The 27,129-nt window shown below is 35.7% G+C and overlaps 1 protein-coding gene across 2 annotated transcripts in view; it reads right to left on the reverse strand.

The window, feature by feature from the left end:
* Window positions 1–24,444, reverse strand: part of lft (Limb expression 1 family member lowfat) — a 38,441-nt gene extending 13,997 nt beyond the window's left edge. Inside the window, exons 1-3 of one of the 2 annotated variants that reach the window (XM_069824131.1) lie at window positions 22,341–24,444; window positions 15,136–15,381; window positions 3,679–3,842 (exon numbers count right to left, since the gene is read on the reverse strand). In XM_069824131.1, the coding sequence (XP_069680232.1) occupies window positions 3,679–3,842; window positions 15,136–15,217 (246 nt within the window). In that variant the 5' untranslated portion in view covers window positions 15,218–15,381; window positions 22,341–24,444. Of the gene's footprint in view, window positions 1–3,678; window positions 3,843–14,908; window positions 15,050–15,135; window positions 15,382–22,340 lie in introns of those variants that run through there. The other variant, XM_069824208.1, reaches the window with a different exon arrangement.
* Window positions 24,445–27,129: the final 2,685 nt, after the last annotated feature.

Here is a 27,129-nt window from a genome sequence, read left to right on the forward strand (position 1 = left end):
TAGACTAGACCAGCGTTTCTCAAACTTTTTTGAAGTGAGGACCACTTTTTTAAGTCAGAACAGTTCCGCGGACCACCTTCGAAAGCAAATTCATCATGTTTGTAGCAAATTTTAATACCAGTATACTGTACTTATATTTTAAAATAGAATTAATTAATTAAAATTAATTAAATTAAATTAATTTTATATTAGTATTAACTAATTACGCTAATGTTAATAGAAGAAAATTCATTTCTGTTTCTTTAAAGTCCAGTCCCATTTGACAGTTGAATATTAACCATTCTCTTTCACTCAATGAAAGTTTGTTAGTTTGAATATCGCAATGAAAGTGATCACGAACCCATGAAAATTCGTCATATTTACTTGGAAAATAAGCTTCAAATTGTGACCTCAGAGTTGTATTATTGGTGTACGACACACAGTACTTGACCATTTCAATGTGCAGACTGGGTGTCGGCAAAACTATTAAGAAAGTCATAAATACATGAAAAGGTTCGTTCCTCTGTTATGAATTTGGGTGTCCCTGGCTGGGTTACAGGCGCAGCTCCAGATGTGCTGGGGAAAGATGGCGAGAAACACCGCGTTCATAGTGCTTTAAATCCCTCTTTTGTTATTGAGAGTTGAGTGGGAAGTCAGTAGACAGATAGGGTATTAAATTTCATAAAATGTCAATACTGGAAGAAAAAGTGAAAGGCGATTGCCATGTGTCATTTCCAAATTCTGATATTTTCAGCTGTAGAGTGATACACAATTCGTTTGAATTGTATTTTTTCTTCTGTCTTTTTTGAAGGACCACAAGAGCAGACCTCAAGGACCACAGGTGGTCCGCGGACCATAGTTTGAGAAATGCTGGACTAGACTGCTGTCTGTCTCTGGCATTAGGTAGGCTGCCATATAAGAAAGCATAATGTGCTGAGCAGTTATATTAGCCTATGCAAATCGACGTTCATGTAAACATTATGTTTCTAAATACAGGTATTCATTATGCAAGTTATCTTTATATAAAATGGGGGATATTTTCTAGAGGGTTCTTCATTCACTTCACTTCACGTGACAATGAGTTCGCGGGATATCTGTTCCTTTTTAAAAAGTACAGAATAAAGTGGAAGGAAACATAAGAAGAACCTGCTAATACTACGGATAACAGTGTATCTGCTATTATTGGAGGTGACAACATTCAACCTCCAATGAGTAGGCAAATCCATGGATTTATTTTATTTTAGTAGGTTATTTTACGACGCTTTATCATCATCTAAGGTTATTTAGCGTCTGAATGAGATGAAGGTGATAATGCCGGTGAAATGAGTCCGGGGTCCAACAACGAAAGTTACCCAGCATTTACTCATATTGGGTTAAGGGAAAACCCCGGAAAAAACCTCAACCAGGTAACTTGCCCCGATCGGGAATCGAACCCGGGCCACCTGGTTTCGCAGCCAGACGCGCTGACCATTACTCCACAGGTGTGGACAAAATCCATGGAACACAGTGGTCGCGGTTCCAGGCATTTCTACCTTTCATATGTAAGTTGCAAAGTACACACCCTGTCAGAAGTAGGAGAATGTTACATATGAAGAGCAAGTACACCCAGATCAGGTCAAAAAGAGTCATTCAGGTAATGTCAGTTTTGCAATGGGGAGTACAAATGAATGGGTTATTTATGAAAGGGCCTAAGTCTTGAATACTAAACTGTTAGCAATTCAAGAAAAAACTGCTTACAGGCCGAAATTTTGAAATTGAGGCTGAAATAAAAATTGTATCATAAATTATACTAAGCATTAGAGTGTGAAACTTAGTCCTCTTCATATCTAAATCGATGTATCTACACCCAAAAAGCAGTTATTACATTACACACTCATTTTCATAAAATTAGCAACTTCGGCCCTTTCATAAATAACCGATTCAAATGTCCATGTCCAAAGGATCCAGACTGCATCATCTATGATCTGGGGGACATTGTAAAAAAGATCACCCAAACAGGTGAACAAGAGAGGAAGTTTCAAATTTGAGAATCTGTAATATTTCATGCTAATGTTGTCACACTATTGCTTGTTATGTTGCTGTCTAACTGAAAGCCAAGGAACCGTGTTCAGTCTAGTGCACAAGTCTCATACGTGACAACACAGTTCAAAGTAAATTCTACTCCGTTGAAGAGCAAGAACTTAGTCTCAATGGTCTAGTCAATAAGCAAACTTCACAATGAAAGCAGTAAAAATTGTCAAATTTTTAACATTGATGATTTGGCTGAAATTTGATAGTAGTCTGACAAAAGCAACATGATGGTAGACTTCGAGTGTCCCATGCGTGACAAATCTTAATTAAGTAACTCAGTAATAGGGCTTGCACTAAGGGTCTAAATGCACTCTGAATCTTTTGAAGTGTCCTGCTAAGTCTCATAGCAAGCCAAATTTTGTTGCAACTATTTTACTAACTGTCAGAATAATTATTTCAAAATAAAATTGTGAGCAAGTGTCCCATACGTAACAGTGGAATGCCCCTTTCATATTATGAGAAGGTTTACTCATGTGTAGTAAACGATTTAGACTGCCAAAAGAATACTGGTGGTAGAGGATAAAATGTGTTTTGTGCGAGATCGTGCATATTTACTTACTTTCCGCACACAACCAATACGCGGTAAGTGTGAAATTCCACATTCAGTATTCCCAACGTAACACACATAACAATTTCCCTCTTCTTACCGCTTAAGCGTCATATTCATTTTACTGCTTTAGGCTTTTAACATATTATTTTTAAAGATGTTCAATATAGTAATAATTATAAATTGGAAACTTACCACTGCAATTTCACCTAAATTGCACTGTTAATTATTGTTTTTAAATATTTGCAAAAATTAAGTAAACTCTACAACACCACAAAAGTTACTGCATTTGTAATCCAAGTAACATTAAGGAAGCTGTGAAAAAATCAACAAGATTCCAAACTCATCATAGACTGGGGGAAAAAAAAGACAGACGTGTATCACGGCCTGCTGCAGTATAGTAAACACAGAAAACATTTTATAGGAACAATGTTGAAGATAGATATATTTGTTTTCCAAAGTTGCCGTCATTGAACAGAAACCAAGATGGAGATTTCATTGCAACTAATTAGAAATTCCTCTTTCAGGTATGTAATAAACGATCTTCGCACAAAATAATGTACGATACACGAGTGGTATGTTTGTTTTCATGTTCTCGGAAATTTCGCTTTTTCAATCTTTTCCTCGAACATGAAAACGTCAACATACCGCTCTTGTAACACATATTACTATTGTGAGTCTAACGTTTTTGAAAATGAGAATACACAATTATTATTTACTTTGCCTGATACAATGCTATTTCTTTATACTTATTACGACTACTTTGTTGTGTATTGGTATGTGTTGGTTGTTGGCAATAGAATTCACATTGAGACGAAATGTAAACAAACAAATATTAGCCTACCATCAATCTTAAAAACATGGTATTTTACAAGTTAAATATACAGTATAAGAAATAATTAAATTTCACTAGACATTTTGTTCAGTAGATCGATATATATTGTGTATATAATTTTGGCAGATTATATTGAATACACCCTGTATAAAAGAGCTGTTTGCTCATTTTACGTTCGGACATCACAGTGATGATTGTGTGTAATAATCCGTCCAAGTGAGTATCCAGGCTGTTTGGTTCCATTTACCTGGAAACTCCCAAAGCAAGATCCGCCTGGGAGTGTGACATAGCAAATGTAAGGTGGACTGGATGATGGAACGGATTCATAGATGACGAGGGCGCCGTTCCTCAGATCTGCGCCTCGGGCCTGCTTCATCTGCCAGAACTCCTGCAAAGCTTCCACCACGTTCACTGCAACAGCCAGGATGCATTACAGCAGTGTGGTCGTCGTCTTCGGGGCCATGGCACAGTCTACTATATACAGTCACGAAGCTTGAGTTTTGAGGGTGCTAGAAACAATAGACTGTAACGGTACTATTTTGCATTGCCTGTAATGAGGCGATATTAACGATCTTAGTGGTGAGCAACTACCTAATGTTTGTATATTTACTGACCTTCGCGACTGTATATACTAGACTTTGGCCATAGTGTAACAATTTTACACTCATTACTGCCCCCCCCCCCCTCCCAGGTCCACAAATTTGCACAATGCAAGATTTTCCTCCAAACCTTTTCTTTCAGAAACTAGTACCAAATAAGTTGGGTCATATTCATTGTAATAACAACAATCAAATATATTGAATGGTACATAAAATAAACACTGGTTCGAGTTTTCATGGGGAAGGAATTCTGACTAGTGTACTGGACTGGTGTCCACCCAGCACTGTGATGAATTTGGGGAGCTATGATAGATAGCGAAATCTGATTTTGAAACCAGCTATAACAAGTGGGGAGATCGTCATGCTGACCACACTCTGGCCCTTCATAGGCTGTCCCCTAAGGATTACTTAAGCATTAAACTCATCTAGGCCTACTCATCATTTCAAATTACATTTTATTGTATGGTTTTAATGGAACAGTGTGCCAGCATATTGTCTACAGCAGTCTGTTCCCGAAAACAGACAACTCCAAGGTAAAGACCAGCCAGAAACTCGGAGTATTCAGTTTCCTTCAGGCACAACAATGAGACCCAAACTGGAAGGAAATACCCTGAACAATTTGGGACAAAGATGTAATAGACTGACAAGGACACTGCACTGTGACTAGAGCAGGGCTGGGCAGCAAGAGCGCATTCTACTCTCTCACGGGGAGCCATATGATTTCTCTTCATCCCCTTTCTTCCCCACCGAACACCGCGCAGCGTTGATTCAGTGACGGATGAATATTAAGCGTCCCCATTTAGTCTGGATCCGCTCCCGATGCCCAGCCCTGGACTAGAGTACCCACGCTACGACTCATAAGCAAGATGGAATCACAGTTAAGATGCCTTAGCCATTTGTCCTCTTTACTTACGCATTATTGCAAGTTTAAACCCAACTCTACTAAGAAGATAAATATTATAGGACTCATCCTGTAACCTCCCCTCAAACTGCTCAGAAAGACAAAAGTCAGGTGCTCATGCTAACAGAACATTTCCAAATTAAAGCCTAAATAAAAAAAAAAAAAAAAGTTGTCAAAAATTGAGTGGATAGTGCTCACTCAGCGCCAATATTTTATAATGCACCTTTGTTAGTATGGGCAGGTAGTTTCTTATTACCATAAACTGGGGTTACTTTGAATACAGAGGAAACTTTGACCATTTTTTCAGAAAATCATATTTAGGTTTCTACATGCTGCACTTGTTATAGATGGAAGTAAATTTGGTATGAGAATGATTTTATGATAATTTACCTCCATCTATAACAAATGCAGCATGTAGAAACGTAAATATGATTTTCTGAAAAAAATGGTCAAAGTTTCCTCTGTGTTCAAAGTAACCCCAGTTTACAGTATATGTTTTATCTGTGTGCGCAGTTTGACAGCTGGCACGACAATAGCGCTCAAGCGGCTAGCAAGTTATACGTTTGCAGAGTACATTATGATAAATAACACATGAGAGAAATGGTGAGATGGGCCATGGACCTGCATTCCCTTCCCCATCTGTCCCCGGTATTTGTTCAACATTCAACAATTTGTACACTTCACAACAGTGCCCTCTCCTAATTGAGTCACCACACGGCTTGTCTATACTTTGAGACACATCCGGACTCAGTCATAGATTCAATAGACCCCTTACCTAAGAGCCTATTGGCTAGTTTTCTTTTTTTAAATTGAGACAACTCATCCTGCATACACGTTTCGTTTCACAATAGTTATGTTTAACTAACGTGCAAGATCCTGATCAGCCCTGCAATGTATATTACAACGCTAATTATATTAAACTTTAAAGTTATTAAGAAATCCTAGAAACAGTGTCGTCGAAATCCAAGACGATGGTACGTAATAATGTGAAACCCCCTCCCATCTTTTTAAAATTTGAATTCTGGGTGTCAATTGATATTCAGGCGTAATTCGTCAACAATAAAATTCAATATTAATAACCGTAGTAATTTCACTCAACCTGAAATATCTTCCTCTGTTAATTCACTCACTCAACTTTCCTGTGACATGATCCTTCAAAAGTACCGGTATGTACGTCTTCATTGACTTCACTCGCGTCAGTCTGTCGTTATTTTCTAAGTGATCTACTTACATTTTTTTATGTTTCTAACTCGCCCGAGGGGTATTTCCTTTTCCACTCGACGTAGCCTAACTATATAAACCTCGTCGCCGCCATCATAATCAACATTCAACCATTAGACTGTGATTCAACGTCAATGTCATGTAATCACGGAACATTTTAACATTTCTATCGTATTTAATAGTATGTACAGCGTGTTCCGTTTATAAGTATAGTAAAATAAATAGTTATAGCGTCAAAAGTACCAGTTCAAATGGGAAAAAGTTGGTACCATTTTAAAGAGGAGGTCTGGAAGTTTTAATCCATTGTTGTTGTTGTTAGCTGAGTCACGCATGACGCGCATGAGCAGATCATTTTATTTGATAAATCTTATGGTATTCTTGCGTCTTTGGGAACAGTTAGTCGCCATGTGGACACCACAAAAATTTGTGTGCAGCGTCTGTTTCGTCGTCAGTACAACCACAGGCTAGTACATAGTCACGAAGCTTGAGGTGATTTTTTGCATTTCTCGCGATACAATGCTCCAAGCGGTTAGCAACTGAGAGTACTAGGAACACTAGATCACAGTCTAGTATATACAGTCACGAAGCTTGAGTTGTGAGGGTGCTAGGAACAGATAGTAGCCATCCTAGTGGTTAGCAAGTATCTATGGATGCATATTTACTACGTAATGAGTTTCGTGACTGTATATACCAATGACGTTATAGTTACTTACCGGTATATACTAGACTGTGCGATAGTAGCGATCCTAGTGGCTAGCAACTAACGTTCAACTGTCATTGGATGCATATTTCCCTACGTATTGAGCTTCGTGACTGTATGTACTAGATTGTGAGTACAACCCCGTGATTAGGGGTACAACCTTAGAGCGAGGGAAGCAGTTACGACGTACGTATCAATAATAAAATGGGATAGGCAGCTCAGAGAAACGGGAAGTTTGTTATCCAGAGCAGGTAAACATTAAAGTGTCTGAGGAAAATGTCGAGCGCATTTCAGAGAAGCCCGCGGAAATCCGTTCCATACGACAGGCTAGTGTGTAATGAACATCCCACAACAACAGTGCACACAGTTCGGAAGTAGTAGTGAAACAAGCATATCAATAACATACACTGCCACCGACTAATACATTATATTGCTATTTTTATGTATCATGCAAGTCGACGAAGTTTGTTGTGAGGCATAATGAGGTTTCAAATCATAAAGCAAAGGAATCAGTCGGAAGAGAATACACGGAATCAGATTAGAACGCTTCGGAAATATCTCTGCACGAGGCAGAAGACATTTGTGACTGTAAAATACACGATTTGAAGCGACGTTAACAGAAGTCGTGCACTGACATACCGGTATGCGAATGAAGTCAGAGTCAGCCACGCTTGGAACAAATACCGGTGTAATGACTGTAGAAACAAAGGCTAGACATAGGAAATACAACCGTGGGAAATTAATCTGTAGAGGGACAATGGTGAACTGGGGGAGAATATACGGATTTCTTTTGGTAGTCTACGTACAATGGATTCAACTAGAAACGCAAATAACATAGGACTGTTGGAAACGTACAACAAAAGGCTACAACCAACCATCTCGACGTAACAAGATATGAATTTGTGAACGATGTTGCAGGAGCTCGTACCAATGTACCGGTAACTGAAGATGCTGTAAAGAATCCTTAAGAAGCACTTGAGACAGCTAACATGCATGCCCGCAAAACACTGCAATGAAGAAAGACTACAAATTCTTTGGCACTGCTAGATACGTTGAGTGGAGTCAGATACACATAAAAATAAGAGAATTTCTAATTCCATCGTTTCGACGATTTGTTTTCAACGTGTCTTCGTTGTATAAAGCGTAATTTCGTCAACTGATTTCACATTCATTCACAATGTTCCGCCCAAGGGTAGGTCTTCCACTGCAAACCCATCATTCTCCAATCTTCTCTCTTTCCCTTCTTCCTCTTAGTCTCCGCATATGATCCATATATCTTAATGTCGTCTATCATCTGATATCTTCTTCTGCCCCTAACTTTTCTTCCATTCACCATTCCTTCCAGTGCATCCTTCAGTAAGTAGTTTCTTCTTCGCCAGTGACCAGATAATTCCGTTTTCTCTTCTCAGTTTCAGCATCATTCTTTCTTCATCCACTCCTTTCAACACAGCTTCATTTTTTACTCTGTCTGTCCATTTCACCCGCTCCATTCTCCTCCATATCCACATTTCAAATGCTTCTAGTCGCTTCTCTTCATCTCGCCGTAATGTCCATGTTTCTGCCCAATACAATATCATATTCCACATGAATCACTTCACTAATCTCTTCCTTGGTTATTTTTCAAGAGATCCACAGAAGATGTTCCTTTTTCTGCTTTTACATTATCAATAGATTTTAGTCGAAGACAGCCACATACTGTATAAGAAAAATAAACAGTTCACCACTCCATAACATTATTTCTGCAGTGCCTGGGAGAAGTGACATAAGTCAGTTTCCACAAACCTTTTTTGATAATTTATTGACAACTTACATTGGTTTATGTCGATTTGATTTTTTTCTGTATGAATTATTGTAATGGGAGAAATCTTAATAATAATAATAATAATAATAATAATAATAATAATAATAATGGATTTATTTAACCTGGCAGAGTTAAGGCCGTGAGGCCTTCTCTTACACTCAACCGGGATTAAAACTTGCTTACACAGTTGAACAAGAAACTGAATCAGAATTAAGTATTTACGTACTGATACATAATGAGATCAAAAGAGATAGTTACATAAAATTTACCTCATAAAATAAAAATAAACATAGTGAAATACATATTAATTTGTTAGAATCAAATACGAATCACATAAAAACAGAAGCCGATAATTCAACAAAAAAAGAAAAATGTACACAGTAAAAATAAAAATAAACACATTAGTATACATATTAGTATTAGATTACAATTAAGTAGGATTTACATAATTAAACCAGAAACCGACAATTGAATAAAATGTACACAAAAAATAGATTAATAATAAAAAACAACACAGTGGGATATATATTGGCATTAAGTGATAAATAAACACGATTTAGATAATAAAAATAAGAAACAAAAAATAAATAAATAAAAATAAATACAGTGGAACACATTTGCAACACGTTAGGTCTGGCAACTCATCATAAGATATTTTTCTAATTTACATTTAAAGGAAATTAAAGTTCGGCAGCCCTGGACTTCAGGCGGCAGAGAATTCTAGTGACGAGAAGTAGCAACAGTGAAAGATGAAGAATAAAGAGATGATGTGTGCAGTGGTATTTCTAGTGGTATTGTCTCTTTTTCCAAGCGAGCAGATGTTCCGTAAGTTGTCAATAAATTATCAAAAAAAGGTTTGTGGAAACTGACTTGTGTCACTTTTCCCAGGCACTGCAGATTTTATAATCCAGATTCAGCAATTGAATAGCCGCCCAGAACAAGGTTGTAACTATCAAATGTTAAATTCTTTAAAAATGGGGAAAAACACATTGTACTGTACATATTTTAACTTTTAGAGCAAGGTTGACAATCAGACGTGTGTGCTGACTTCAATAGGAGTACAAGTATTACACATAGCGCATCATTAACAACCATTATTCACGAAAAATTCAACTTGTGAGAAATGACGGCTACAATAAAATTTTGTTCTGGACGACAATTCAATAATAATTGATAAGCTGTTGAAGTATCAATTATTATAGGTTTAAGACTACTTTCGATATCTGTATTTTTTACTGTGGCCCAAGATACAGCCATGCCCATTTTAATTAGAAAAGATAAAAGTTTAACCTTTCAAATGTATATTAATAAGATTATAGGGGGGGGGGGGAGACATCACTCGAATGGGGAGCGTTTGAGCCAGGGAGATCGCGATCGATTTTTATGGAGAGGATGGCACAAAATAATGTCAACAATTTTTTTACATAAAAGAAAAATTCTGTTAAATCAGCCTACATATTATTCCAACAGAAATTACATTTTCAGCAAGTTTAGCTGTTCTTGAATGTTTATTTCTTTTTTTTTTTTTTTGTGGAAACATTGTAATACAATTTCGTTAGCTTGTTGCCTTTGCACTGTATTTAAATTATAGAAATTCAACATTCATTAAAATGATGGCGTAAGAGGGAGAGTTCTGACAAACGTTTGTGAGGGAGGGTGCAATTCCATATACGTGCTATTTACCACTAACAGAGCTCTTGTGAAGTGGTCTTTACAAATACGTGACGATTTGTGGCGTGGCAACGGAAGATTACAGTCAAGGAATACACCACTTCCTTCCTTCAATCTCTTGTATGTGTGTTTGTTTAAGGTCGTACAGTTTTTTCCATATTACTTTTTTCTACAGGAAAGATATTGTATATTTTCATAACGGATAGAATAATTACGTTATTTTTTTTAAATAATTAAAAGATTGAATTTTATTGTTCTTAATTGTTTTCCTGAAGAGTTTTCAATTGGATGAGTAACAATTTATTGCGCATACAATTAATTTGTCCGAAAACATGCAGTACGGCAACATTTTATCTGCATTATTTTTCAGTGATGATTTCGTGTAATATGAGACAGTACCTATGTCCTATCTTTATGACAATAATTTTATTTTTGTCAGAAATGTTTCTCGAGTCTTCATACATTTCAATTACGACAAGGAAAGCAACTACCTTGCGTCATTCTGTGGAATATTGTGCTTATGAAAATAAAGCAAGTCTAAAATAAAATTTACGACGTCTGGTTCACGCACAAAATGATTTACGAGACCTACAAATAACTGCATACGTAAAATGGTAAAAAGGTAAAGTAAGTGCGAAGATATAACTAACCATACGAAGTTGACTTGGAATATGCTTCCTTCTTAGTCGCGCATTGAAGTCTCCCGCTGATTAAAGCTTTCCCGCGACCCACGTCTGCGAAGTGTTGCCAGTTACAGCTGGACGCTGCACAGACGACCTTCGCGTCCAGAAAGGAGGCTCTAGTTTGCTCTTTAAAACCACAAATAGCCTTAAAACGCAATGTGCGATTTGCATTCTGGGAAGAGGAGACTTCTCACTCTCACTTTGTCCGAAAACAATGATAATGACTTGTCGTTGTAAATAGATTCTCAGCAGGTGATATATCTAAAATTCTTTTTAAAATAAAAATATAAATTTAAGTTAAAATGTCACTCAAAATTCAGACTCTCTGTCATCACTTCGGAATAGTTTACAACGGGATGTAGGCCTAAAGACTGAAGAACTGCAGTGTTATAGAAGCGAACTATACAGTATGTAAAATGTTTGGAAGTATCAATAAGCATAACTTCGTTCCTTAAAGCGCACATGGCCAGATGGCAATTATTGTATGAGCTGTGGGGTTTGTTTTTGTGGGGAACAGTCCCTCTTTCCCTCCTACAAAGCGTATCCTTCAAAAACACCACGACATAATTATATTTCTATTCTTATCTTCTTCTGCGACAAGTTCTATCTTGCACAGCTGGTCACACGGTAAACAACTTTTTTTCTCCAATCTTAAAGTTATGACACATTTTTATTTTATATTAATTTATTATACGCTGAAAATAATCGTTGAAGGAGAGCGTACTTAAGTTTGAGATTGTTTCTGGCAATTTTTTTTTTTGTAAATATTGAAGTGGAAGAGGAGGGAGGTTGCTACCTCTTAAGTTTATTGGCTGCATTAGTATAGGCTAGAATACGGAGAAACAAAAAATGTTCTAAGGCCATCCGAGGCACTACACAATCAATACATTAAATTTAGATCTAGACTCGTGTATCCGTGAAACATGTATAAGCGCATACGAACTTCCTTAAAGAATAATTGGCTTTCACCTAAAATCTGGTCCCTACAACATTCAGCAATTCTACTTGTCCGCTGTCTTCAAGTATCACAGGATTTTATTAATTTCATATTTTCCAATGACCCATCCCTCCACGCCTGCTGATAACGCACACAGCTGCACTCTACGTGTGTGTTTTCATACAAACTTCTTTCACAAACAAGTGCTATAAATATGTATTTCTCTGCAATGTAACAGGAAAGCGAAGTAAAAACTGGAACGAAAATAAAACAAATTGAATTTAAAAAAACTTAATAATACATAAAAGTTCCGTGCATGCTCGCATTTAGCTTCCATTGTTACTAGAGTTTAATAGAAGAATTTTTGAAATAGTAAACTACTTTTGTCTTGCTTAATTAGATTATGTATTGCATTGTTAGTTTCTCTGTTTGTGTGATTGGTTATCGCACTATGCTTTGAGAAATAGGGTAAGAGCTTTGTGTATAATTAATATATAGACATTTAATTAATGTAAAATTGTAATAGCCCAGTATATAATTATATTGTACGTAGAATTTTAAGTAATTTACATTTAATGCACATTGTAATAATGTGCTTCATTATTTACAAGTCCTATATCAATGGTACTACAGGATCTACAGGACGGAAATAGATAAATAGACAAATTATTTGAATAAACAAGCAGCCGATAGCTAAAAATCTGTATTTAGTGCTCTTCTCCAGAACTAAAAGAATGAACAGCAATAATGGTGAATTGAGCAGTGGAGGCAATTCACTCATTGCGCTCTGATTATTAATTTTGGTTCTGTTCCCACGGAGTCCAGAGTTCTGTTCTTGTTTATCCTATTTATTTAGCTGCATCTGTGACTACAGTACTAGCGCGCTGGCCTTCTATGTAGGAGGCCCGGGTTCGATCCTACTCAAGTCTGGATGGAATTTGTGGTGAATAAAACAAACTTTGCACGGGGTTTTTGTTGGGATACTCCCGTTTCTCCACCATTTCATCTATTATCTGTACAGGGATAACAAAGCGCCAGTATTACAACCAACAAGGTTCACTTTTTTTGCAAGATGAAGTACACTCATCGTTCTTAAGAGCGCGCAGACATCGGTGACTCCACTTCTTTGTCTGTGATTCACATTTTTTTTATTTAAAGCTTTTCAACTATTGCGATCGAACAATAATGATCACAAGCTCATATTTTTTACCCAGTGAAAATAATAATACGCAATTAACAGTTCAAAAAAACAGCGTAGTATTCGACTGTATTTTTGCCTAGAATCAGTTAATGGCTCCCAGTTAACAAATTATTATTAATTTTCAATATTTTTCTTACACAATTAAATTTGTTTCGAAATGTAAAAGTAACCGTTACCAACATTTAGTTTCAGTGATCGTTTCCTGCTTTCCTGTGATCATCGTCGTTTCGAGTGTGTGCTTATTAAGTGATCACTGATTGCGTGTAGCTATTGATAATAATGAGTCATTTCTTAACCAAGAAAACTATCCAAATAAAACTGCAGTGAAGGGAAACAAAATGATAAACTGTGTTGTGATGAATCTGATCGAGGACGTTTATTATTCCTGCAAAGATCAACGAATGGCGAACAAAGCAGTGAAAGGGCATAAGGGTCGTAGTTGGATTAAGCAATTTCCGTGCTATTATATTAAAAATCAAACGATGTTATTTTCTGAAAAATGTTCAAGAAAGTTTTTGAGGAACAATAATATTAAAGTTTTCTCAGATTTTTGTGCAGAGTCCCCACCAATATTTCAAAGAAATCAGCGTATATGCTTTCATCATAATTTTTGTTGTACATAAAACTCACAAAAAGAGATTGTATGGCCTGTGCGTAATGCATGCATATTCTACCCCAATGTCCTCCTCTTGTTTTGTTAAGATACAGAACAAAGCTGGCAGCTTAGCAAAGGAATACAATAATCTATATTGCATGTCACTATCAAGGTATACATTCTACCAACACTTAACAATATACAGCAGAATTTTAAAGAAGTGGAAATGAGTGACACGCCGCCTTTTGATTTCGTTAGGAACCGAAGAGTGACGGACGAAACGAGTCATCACCGTAAACAAAGAAATGGTGTTCAGTGATCAGGCATAACATTTAATTTACAGAGAACGAAAGTGTATAAAATACCTACAGTTATCAATTAATTACATCAATGTTCATAAAAATAACACCGCCAGTGAAGTACCAAAAACACATAAGACTTCAATAATGCACGTTATGCTGCTATTAGCCGTATAATATGTAAAGATGACAGGACGACACTCGATACACCAATCTCAAACTGACAACCGTTAAGTTCTACTGATTTTCATATCGTAGAAATGACTGTTAATCAATAATAATAATAATAATAATAAAATTCCCTGCCCAGCTCACTACGGTACATATAATGTAGGCCTAATATCGCAAATTGTGTCCGCGCTATTAATGCAAAGAAAGGCGTGTTATGTCGTTCCAAGGTTACCACAGTATAATTTTATTAAAAAAAAAAAGGAAAAAATTTTTGAACAAGGGTAGTACAATTTATTGCGATTTCACTCAAAACTGCACCTAAATTATGTCAGTATTATGATGATGATGATGATAATAATAATAATAATAATAATATCACCATAATGTCTTAATTGCTACTGTTATTTTAACGAAAAAATGACATCTTGAGTAAATTTTCTATAAATAAAAATTGCCCGAGGTTATCCACAAGCCTTTTTTTTACTTTAATGCACAACGTTCCATTCTTTGAAAGTTGTTTATTAGGGAAAAATTAGGGCGACGACACAATATGCACACGTAATCGTTTCGCATTGCATTGTGTCTATTGAAAGTTAGCAATTCATGCATTCCGAGGGAATGAGTATAACCGGTAACAGGCCTACAATTTATTATTCTTGGATAACCATAATAAAACTAGTCCATTTGGCAACACCTACACACACGCTACAAGGACACATCTCTCGCTGCACAAAGAGAACGTATTGCAACTGCCTAGCTCCAGCTTTTATGCACTTTCGAAGCCAAGGCAAAATAAAGGGATCAACAATCGAAATCCCCACGCTGTGGCTCGCTAACGGAACATATAATTTCTCCCAATGCACCTTCTGCTGTTTTCTTTCGGATGTCTGGAGGAGGGGGGAAGAGGGCTTGACCTTTCACTCACCTCTCATCGAGAAGTCGTCCTGCTGGTACTCCGAATGGGCAGAGGACGGGCGCACCCACGGTAAGTCTGATAACACCATCATGTTGAACCCTTTGTTTAGAACAACATCGTGGACTTCGCAACAAAACTCGGCTACTACATAACGTGCGTGTTTTGTCTCGACGAACCGGCTGACAACTGCAACTCACGGCCACGCAGACGGTAGGCAGCAGCAGCTAGCCACAGAAGCGCTGAAATAGAACACAACTAAAAAAAGACTAAGGAAGGTCCTTCCCCTTAGTGCCCGTCCCCCCCACCCCGTCGTCCCAACTTGTACATAGCTGACACCGGACGCGATTACTTAGCATGATTCTCCCCCCACCCCACTTCTCCTTGCCACCTTACCAAGCCAGAATGTTGTATAACCTCTATATGGGAATATAGCAAGGCATGCAGCGACGTGTATCGTGCACGACAAAAAATATCACGCCAGTCTAGTGTGATCGCAGCTTTGTTTTTACGAGATACGTACAACTTCTAAAATATGATAAAATAGCCAAACGACCAATAAAATCAATCATTGTAATTTGCAATAATATTCTCAGCTAACAAACTAACTGTTCTAATTTGCAATATTAATTTAAAATGTACGAATATAAAACATCTACCATAGCCTAGTATAATCTTTCTTTTTCCAACCTTCAGCATTTTCTACCAAATATCTTACTATTACCATATAGTAAGGTATTTGTTTCCACTACTACTACTACTACTACTACTACTACTACTACTACTACTACTACTACTACCACTACTATAATAATAATAGTAATAATAATAATAATAATAATAATAATAATAATAATAATAAACGTAGGTAATCAAGAATGTAAATTAAATTTTTGCAGTATATATCCAAAAGAAATTAATCAATGTACAAAACTATTCAGACATACTGTAAGGTATATTTTCGTGGGTACCGGTAGTATACATTGTAGAACATTTTAATTATTTATGTAATTGTTCAAAATATATAAATAGTACTATGTAAATGTTTAATGTATATAATATGTACCGATGTTAATTTAAAAGTAACAATTTTAGTCCGTAACGTGGTGACATTCTGAGCTATATCAGCAGTACAAAATAACAATGCCCGTTCAAAATACTAGTGAAGCAGTGAGACTAGGTTCTTCCAGACGCTTACAAGCAAACGATCTGAAGGGGGCAGATAAAAAAGTTAATTGTTTTTCTTCCACCATGTTAATAATGTCAAAAGAAGTGCTTATACAAATTTTGGCCACTCGACCGCAATTACAAGGGGCGTAAAAAAATAAGTTCGTCAGGGGCCGCTAACAGAAAAAAACACAATTTCATGGACAAATTTATTGGAACGGACACAGCAATTGTTGAACTATTTCTCAACATATTTTCCATCGGAATTGAGAAATTTCTCATACCATGGGATCGACAGAGAGAGGTGCACACGCAGTCAAACGCTGGTTCCGATCTGAGGCGGCTGACTTCTACGACACAAAAATTGATCCTATGTTATGACAAATATCTCAATTCCAGTGGGGATATGTTGACAAATACCGCAACAATTCCTGTATCTGTTTCAATAAATATTTCTATGCAATTGTGCTTTTTTCTATAAACAGTCCCAGGAAAAATCACTTTCTGGACGGCCTCGTAATTGCGATCGAGTGGCCAAAATTTGTATAAGCACTTCTTTTGACATTAACATGGTGGGAGAAAAACAATTAACTTTTTTATCTGCCCCCATTAGAACGTTTGCTTGTTACCTATATTCCTCCTGTCACTAATCGATCGTCGGTCAAACCATTTTCCAATAGCAATCTTATTTTTACTATAGGATAATATTATAATCTCAACAATGCAAATTAATTGTAAGACTCATCCACATTATAACGAAAAAAAAAAAGAATGAACATAAGAACGACTTTCTTTTCGGCTGTTATTTATACTCGCTTTAACATCTTTGGTCATATCATTTACGGTTGAGGGAAAATCCTGAAAAACCTCAACCGGGAAATTCAACCTGACTGGGAATCGAACCCGGGCCCTTTACGTAAGAGACCAGCATGTGGACTCCTACACCACAAAGGTGGTCAACGTTTTTTAATTAGTTATTTCACGACGCTTTATCAACTGCTATGGTTATCTAGGGTCTGACCATAGAGGAGAGAGAACCGTTTCCTTGGGGGGGGGGGCAAAGCAAAACCATAGAATCCCCATATAAAGGGGTTATGGGGGACATCATTTACCTCCTTCCCCTTGTTATAGCTTGACCGTGGTACAGTGTATCGGAATATGATTATTTAATAAAGGTATTTTCGAGGGCATGTTTCTTAGTGTTACATCTACATTCGCGATGTTTCGAACCGAGTTGTGTAAGGCTTGAACTGTAGGTTTACTACAAATAGGGCATAACTTAAAACAATCTTCCTCTTTTTCTCTCCCGTACAGAAACACATGCATACATCAATAAAACTACGTAAAACCAGTGGCGACTCGTGATATTTTTTGTATGTAGGATATGAGTTTGACGACTGATGACCAAGACAGAAGCTAATATTATTAATAATAATAATAATAATAATAATAATAATAATAATAATAATAATCCGTGGCGCCACAGCCCTTGAAGGGCCCAGCCGGCTGCTGGCCTCACGTTCACATGACGAAACAGAGGTGGACGATCATCCAACCAGAATGGAGGTATCGTGTGGTTAGCACGATGAGCCCCCCCCATCCGTTATAGCTGGCTTTCGCTACCTATCATAGCTCCCAAGTGCATCACGATGCTGGGTGGGCACCGGTCCCATACACTACTCGCCAAAATTTCATGAGAAAAATTTCTTCCCCAAATAAAAATAATAATAATTCTCCTCCCCTTTTTAGTTGCGAAGATGGCTCCTAAGCCATTGTACTGTCCGATATTTACCGATGCTCCGTCGTAAGTTTGCGCAATTAATTTTCTGCTACAGCTAAATTCTTCTAAATGATCAAATACAACTTCGGATATTCTTTTGGCTGTCCTGTTATCTGAAAGTCCTGTTAATTCTTGTATTTATTATAGCTTATTTTATTTATCTTTATGTAATTTTGTTTCTTATTCATTTTATTTTTTAAATTATTTATTATTTCGTTTATTCTATTCTTTTAAGATGACCAATGAACTGCATTTAAGAAGGCTACTAGGGTACTTCAAAATTCTTATTGTAGTCTCTGAGAGGGTCTCCATCACCCAGAAAGAAGGATCGTAGTATTAGGATAAGCGGTCATATCCTCAAATGCGATTAAATTCGGTTCTTTGGAAATTATTTCTGAGCTGTGCAGTGGCGACAACTCACGACAGAAAGTGCAAGTTTAAAGGAAATTATTACGTCAGAACGCATTGAAAAAATCAAAATCTGTAATTAAAATGTTTTCTATCCTCAGAGGCACGAAATGAAACTGTAGGATCATCCTTATATCCTTCATGGGGGAATGACCACTGTACGTAACAGTACTAACAAACTTTTTAATATAAAGTTTACTTTCCTGAGGATATCATAATTATTATGAAATGCAAACTCGAATTATTTTATTTAATCTCGTCTTTAAGTTCACACATTATATCAGGATCACTTTTCTTTTTTCTGCATTGTTGTGCTGTATGTTATTCATATTTCTCAAGTGGTGGCCTGAAAACCTGCAGACTTGTAGCCTACACGCTGTTACAAAAGAAACATTACAGTGCTTCCATTCCTCAAATGAGGTATAGAAATTCTTATACATTCAGAAATTTAAAATAAATATTATAGTCCAGACACATGATCTGAAGACATTAATTAGGTAATCAATTTAAGAACAGAAACTTAATCATAAACAAAAGTAAAAAAGATCTTTTGAATACAATATTTTCTAACGTCAGCAGAAAAAAATTCACACAAGTTTGGGGGGCAGTGCCCCCGAACGACGTTATTTAAAATATGCCAAGCTGTTCAGACAAAGAAAAGGTAACTAAGTGGGAAGACAAATAATGTGCTCATATGAGGACAGCTGCCACATTCATATCCATGTTAAACTACACAATGGCACACGAGAAAGTAAAGAGTAAATATATCGATATTTTAGTAATATAGTGGCTGCTGATGCATAATGTTAGGGCTCTCAGTCAGCCAGTGTTGACTTCTTCTAATTCTGAACAATCCTTCGGCGAATGTCGTCAATAACCTCTGCGTATGAACTGAAGAGGCTCTTTGTTTTTTTGGCATTATGCACAGATCTCATAGCATGCTACCCAGAAACTTGTCCCTGAAAATTTCGCGGGTTTTCCTAAAAAACCGTTCTCAAATATGCTTCCACAATTTGCACTCTTCTATCGAGTAAGTCATCTTGCAGAATGCAAACAGAAACGAGCAATGTAATAAAATAAACTGCTGACAGAAAGCTGCCAATTATCAACTGAATCATATAGATTCAAAATCCCCCCATATCCACTTTCACAAATTATAGGATTTTGACAGTAACTGGTAGAAAATAAGAAAATGGAGGGAAGTTTCAACCTAACAGTAACTTTTAAATGCTTCTTGAATTAAAACTATAGCAAGCAATACGTGGGCATAACTTAATTATGAATAAAATGATCTTTAGAGGATTCAATTATTGCATAAAACTGATTATTGTTGGAGATGTTTACACAATACTAAACGATAATGGCATTTCAGCTGTCAAATATCGCATTCATTCAAATGAGAGGCGGGCGCCATCTAGTAATTACTGCTTACTTAATACTTACTAGTAATTACTGCTTACTTAATACTTACTAACTTATTGGCTTTTAAGGAACCCGGAGGTTCATTGCCGCCCTACATAAGCCCACCATCCGTCCCTATCCTGAGCAAGATTAATCCAATCTCTATCATCATATCCCACCTCCCTCAAATCCATTTTTATATTATTCTCCCATCTAAGTCTCGGGCCCCCCAAAGGTCTTTTTCCCTCCGGTCTCCCAACTAACACTCTATATGAATTTCTGGATTCGTTCATACATGCTACATGCCCTGCCCATCTCATTGTGGATAATCATTAGTTTAAGCTATATTGTTGATCATCATTAGTTTAAGTTATTTTGTATGAATAATCTGTTTTCCACACACACACGCACGCAACAAACTTTCGATAATTCTTCACTGCTATACAAATTAGATTATTATGGAATTAAAGGTGGTGCACACCAATGGTTTCACTCATATCTCATAGATAGGAAACAGAAAATCGAAATTAATAGAACAGATGAAATCTACCTCGACATGGGAAACTATTGACAATGGAATTCCTCAAGGATCAATATTAGGTACCCTACTTTTTCTAATGTTCATAAATGATCTTTTGCCCCCATAATAAAAGATGTAGGTCATCCCATATTATTTGCAGATGACACAAGTATAGTAATTACAGCCAATAACTCAAACACATTTCAATCTTCAACAGAGGAAATTCTCTTCAAAATATGACTGGTTCTCAGTCAATAAATTAGTATTAAATTGTAACAAAACTAACATAATTCAATTTAAATCCTGTCAAAATTTAACCTCGCAAATTTCAAGCGCAATAATTAACAACAGGTTCCTATTAGAAACAACAACCAAATTTCTTGGCTTACAAATCGATAATGTGTTAAATTGGAAAAATCATATTAAACAAATTACCCCCAAATTAAATTCAACATGTTTTGCTATTAGATCCATGCAAAAGATAGTAAATATCAATACCTTAAAAACAATATACTTTGCATACTTCCACTCGGTAATGATTTTTGGAATAATATTCTAGGAGAAATTCTACAGATAGTAACAGTATATTCCTACTACAAAAAAAAAGAGTAATTAAAATAATAGTAGGTGCCAAATCTAGGGAATCGTGTAGGACTACTTAAAAAAAAAACTACAAATAATGCCCATGGCTTGTCAGTATATTTTTTCATTAATAATCTTCCTCTTATGTAATCATGGAACTAATTAAAAAATTCATAGCATAAATACGCATAAAAAATTACTTTCATATTCCATTGGCAAGTGTATCGTGCTATCAAAGAGTGTGTTATATGGCAGTAAAAATTTTTAATAGCCTTCCTATTCATATAAAAAATGAAACTCAAAACATAAGATTATTTAGGGCCAAATTAAACAAGTACCTAATTTCTCACGCCTTCTGTGAGTTCATGACATTCAACAACTCTTCATGAAATTGATATTAAAACTTTGTGTTGTACTAGTACAGTGTTCTGCAACCTTTTTCTACTCATGGCACACCCTAGATGGGCCTAGACTCAACACGGACACCAAAATGTTAATCCTCAAAAACCTATGGTGTGACTATCTTAATATAATTACGTAATAAAATCGAGTTAATAATAATAATAATAAATTATTATTATTATCAAATAATAATAACTATTATTATTATCATTATGAAAGAGAAATCGACTCTTGCATTATCTTAATAACAATTCATGAACTTTAATTCACTGTAGAAAATACACATTTCTATTTCCAATATTAAAGTAAATAACTACTCTATTCATATACTGGATGTTCATTTCAAAGTATGTCATGACGTCACTGTTGTTGGGTCACCGATTTGAAGCGAGTTTCAGCTTATATGTCAGAGAAGTTGCCTATTATTTAAGGCGTTCTTCAATCTGAACTTGAGAACGTGTACAGTATAACTTGAACTTCGTAGCAACAGATGGCGGTCTGTAAGGTCTGTGTGCTACCATAACCTCTTTCGAACTGTGTTTTGCGCCGGCAAGTCGTACGCAGGGTATTTGTTATCATCGGTTGCATACGGTAACATTCCAGAACACAAATCAAATGCTCCGTGTCCATGTTGACCGTCGAAGTTAATGTCAACAAATACGTAAGTAATCGTCTTAACCCTCTCCCCATATCCCGACAGTACGTATTTCCAAACAGTTCACATTCCTGCCACTACCGGCGTTACCATACGTATCAGTACGTACTCTTCAGAATGAACGCCGTACTTGCTAGGCAACTTCTCTGCCTCATAGGTTATACACTTCTGCAGAAGTGCAGGAAGATTGAATTCTCTAGGCTCATCGGCTAGCCACATGACGGCATACAGCGAGCCATGACACACTTTGAACTGAACACCCAGTAGTAGCTAACTTCAATGTGATACTTGGGCCTGCTTACTTGAACAGAGGTGGCTGATCCGTGGCGGAATCGTTGACAGTGCAAGCCTCATTTGTTCATTGATGGATCTGAGTCTCTCCATCTTTGATGTTTTAATTTCGTTAACAAATGTCGTTTCAATTTACTGGGAACCATAGCAGCATTACTGAGTTTTTCACCACACACAACACACTCGGGGATTGGACATGTTTTGTCACCACACAAGAAAATCCGCAAAATAAATAATTATCACTATATTGCCGGTGCACTGCTTTCTGTTTCTTTCTTTTGGGCTCAATGGTTTCACTACTTGCACTCGCGGACGAAACACTCCGTACAAGGAACTTGTCCATCTTGAAAGTATAAAATAGTTTAATAGTAACAGAAAATAGTAAAACTGTCTAACATGTACAATTTTACGACCATTTCAGAGCACAACTGTGATAGAACTGAAATAATTGTAACTATTGTTGCTTTGAGACATGAAATAATTGGTGTCTTGTGATTGGCCATCGAAGTGACCAATCCTATTTGTCAAAATTTTTTCTCACGCCGCCTTCTAGCAGAATTTTAAATTTGGAAAAATCATGCAAAAACATTTCTTGAAAAATCCTCTGCTAAGGGTAATCTGACACGTTTTATTGAACCCGTACTTGACATTAATAGAGTTTAGTGACTCAGACATACTGTCTGCGAAAATTGTAAATGTTTTAAAAATGTCAGAGAGGAATCGGTTATTGTCGTTTATTATAACAAATATCTTAAGGTTGTGAAGCTGTCAGTTATTATAAGAAACAGGAAACTTCAAACCTGGCGATAATTCCTAGTCAGGTCAGTCATGCTCCCAGCTTCTGACAAAGTGGCAGGCAATAAAGTAATAAAATATAATGTTCTGAAAGGTCTGAGCATGGTACACAAACATACGGTGTTACAAAGAGACCGCACTCTGGCTGGCAGACTGTAGAGGCGAGAATACAAAAATTAATATATCAATAGGCAAACAAAGATACAACAACAATGTTGAATAAATAAATTACGCTTCATATCTTTGACGACATAAAATTAGCAGCATGTAATAACGAATAAACAAGTACCATCTTACTTAAAATAGACAATTTTATTACTTTAATTTTATTAATTTCTTACAATAATAGGTAAAAGTTTGCGTCACACCTTTCACCTTGTGGAGGCACACCAGCGTGCCGCGTCACACTGGTTGTGGAACATTGCACTAGTAGACTATATTGTAAACCTCTTCTGTACATATTTCAATTAGACTGTGACTATAAATTGAGACTTTATAGCAGTATTAAGTTTTTTGACTTGTTCCTTATTCTAGCTGTGAAGCAATGTATGAATACCATGGAATGTTAATAAGTACAATACAATACGCATTTTGTATTTATAGCAGTGATACAAACTTCTCCTAAGTCAGCAGCCTGGAACTCTCCAACCTGACAGCTAGACTGGAGACAAAGATCGACAGTAGTTTGAGAACTATTCTTAAGAAGAAAATGCAATATTATATATTTGCAGAAATGTATTTCTATTTCTTAAAACTGCTAATTTGAAGTTGAATTGGTTAAAATAGTTAAAATCTGAGATAACAGATTGTCTACTGATTTGCAATGGATCAAATTCATGACTTTTCAATTACCTCATGACCTCTCAAAATGTGTTTGGCACAATGACAGAAGTTTTATTTTAACGAGCCCCTACCTGAAAGCCAGTTAAGATGAAAGCTGAATGTAATTCTTATGTCACTAAAAATCGCTTGTCAACATGAATAATGTAAATTATGTATGACTTGCACTATGCCATTCATCAAATTCCATGTATTTAAAAAAATAAAAACATTCAACTCTCATCTAGGATGGGGTATGGCTATTTTTAGGTATATTTATCATTACGTCTATTAAGATACAAAATCTTTTAACATGGTATTACTATAAAAACTTACAAGTTTCATTAAGGCAATATAAAAACTATGAAAGTACAAAATTTGGATGCTTTAGCAAAGAAGGGCAGCACTGCTACTTACAGACCTGTTGCTAAATCTACGTATTACTCTGTGAAAAGACTTATTAAATTCACATTCTTAGACTTCAACAACTCAAGGGAAAAAATGGAACTCTCTGCATTATAATCCACAGTTAATTCCCGATTTACCACGAAAATCGTCTGTAGCTGCATTTAGATTGACAACAGGACATGATTGTTTGGCCAAACACCTGCATAGAATTGGAATATATCAGTCTCCTAACTGCCCATTGTGCAACTCAAACCAAGAAATGGATTCGGAACACCTCAAAATCTGTGCTTCAGTGGCTGGCCATGATAATATCTTTGAAAAATATTGGAGTGCAAGAGGTCAAATGACTTTATTGTCAAATGCCTGGCATTAGAAAACAACAACAACATTTAAGAATGTTAAATTTCATAGTAAAAGACTCACAATCAGTGTTTAAGGATCTTAACTAAACTTGAAATCTCAACATCTAAAACTCCAGCTTCTTCTTTTGCCTTTTCTATAAGTTTTCTTTTCTTATCTTTGAGTACTTTTACTTCTTGAACTGTTCTTCTTTTATGATTGGCCACTTCATCTTCATCAGATTTCTTCTTTTATAAGACTTGTACTCTTTTTGCTGAAGCATTTTTCACAGCTAGTATCACTGATTTTGTGATGTCCACATTCAATTCTTTCTCACTGTTAAGTAAACCACCCAACTTCTTCAAATACGGTACAAGTTCAATTGCTCTTTTCATGACTTCAATATTTCCAACCCGTCTTATGGAACATAATTTGAGAGGAAACTTGGAAAACCCAGTAATGTTTGAGAAGATTGCCCTCCTTCAAGGAAAATCCTTCGTGAAGTATCAGATCGCTCTAAGAAACTCATGGAAATTCCAACCACTTTTATTGTGAGCAGTTTTCAAAGCTACGTGCACTACATGAAGTGAACAAGTCCCACAATAAACCATCCCTGGTTGATATCTTTCTCATTGCATAGCCATCCTTGCAAATCATGCAACATCTTCGAGTTGGCATTTGGGTCATCCACTGGAATTTGAATTATGTTCTTAGGCGACAAATTTAAACTATTCAGGTTCTCCAACAAACTCGATGTAAATCAGCAGATGTGGCAGAATTAAAAAAACACAAATGTTAAATATTTTGTAGATACAGACTGACCTTGTTGATCCCAGAAACGAACCACTAAATCCATTTGTTCCTTTTGGACAACTTTGTTTAAACTCTCATCATATGACACACAAAAGAATCCAGTTTCCCTGACTTTGTTAGCTAGAAGATTCTGGAAATGAGGGCCGAGTCCATAAGTAATTATATATATGACAACTTATCTTTGTGTAACTGCATTTTTTTGGCAATCATGCTATCAGGAAACACAATCTGGAATACATCTGTTGTTTTTCCAGACCTTCTTACTGAAGAATAAGACATCACTTTATTCATAGCCCAAATAATTTCAGATTTTATTACCTCATCATTAACTAAAAAAATATTTCAATGAGCTTGTTTTAGAACTCTGTGCAACTTGTAGTAGGAGCAAGTGATGATAATTCATTATTCAAATTCTCTTCAGACGAAACTTGTAATTGTACTACAGCAAACTTGCCCTGAAACTAATGAATGAACAAGTGCTGAAGGTCTCTTTCCTCTTTCACGTGTTTGACACATGAAGTACCATTGGCACTAATATCAGTCACATTCGCACATAATACACCTTGCTTTAAATTTGTTTTCTACTGGTCGAAGCCACAATTTCCAATTCTTTGAATCATCATGATGTAGCTAGTTTTCATTTAAACTTCATTTCCCACATCTTCAAAGAGTTTATGAATCAAACATTTCAGTTTTGTGTATCTGAAACTAAATATATGGGCATTAGCGAGAGGTCTGTAAAAGAATATACACATAGAAATCTGATTCAGTTTAAATTAAGTACAATGCATGTGGCTGATCAGAAAAAGATTATCTGTGGCTCCACCCTTCACCACTCAGCATGGAACATCGAACACGACCACAAATTCAGTTTTAGGTCTCCTCAGTTAAAATGTATTTTTCATCACTGGAGACAATTACAATATGGCATAAAAATGTAATAAAACTATCAATAAATCAATTACAGTATGGCATAAAAATGTAATAAAACTATCAATAAATCAATTACAATATGGCATAAAAATGTAATAAAACTATCAATAAATCAATTACAGTATGGCATAAAAATGTAATAAAACTATTAATAAATCAATTACAGTATGGCATAAAAATGTAATAAAACTATCAATAAATCAATTACATTATGGCATAAAAATGTAATAAAACTATTAATAAATCAATTACAATATGGCATAAAAATGTAATAAAACTATCAATAAATCAATTACAGTATGGCATAAAAATGTAATAAAACTATCAATAAATCAATTACAATATGGCATAAAAATGTAATAAAACTATCAATAAATCAATTACAGTATGGCATAAAAATGTAATAAAACTATCAATAAATCAATTACAGTAAGGCATAAAAATGTAATAAAACTATCAATAAATCAATTACAATATGGCATAAAAATGTAATAAAACTATCAATGAATCAATTACAGTATGGCATAAAAATGTAATAAAACTATCAATAAATCAATTACAGTATGGCATAAAAATGTAATAAAACTATCAATAAATCAATTACAGTATGGCATAAAAATGTAATAAAACTATTAATAAATCAATTACAACATGGCATAAAAATGTAATAAAACTATTAATAAATCAATTACA

The sequence above is a fragment of the Periplaneta americana genome, chromosome 1, assembly GCF_040183065.1.
Source record: "Periplaneta americana isolate PAMFEO1 chromosome 1, P.americana_PAMFEO1_priV1, whole genome shotgun sequence".
Classification (NCBI taxonomy): Eukaryota; Metazoa; Arthropoda; class Insecta; order Blattodea; family Blattidae; genus Periplaneta; species Periplaneta americana.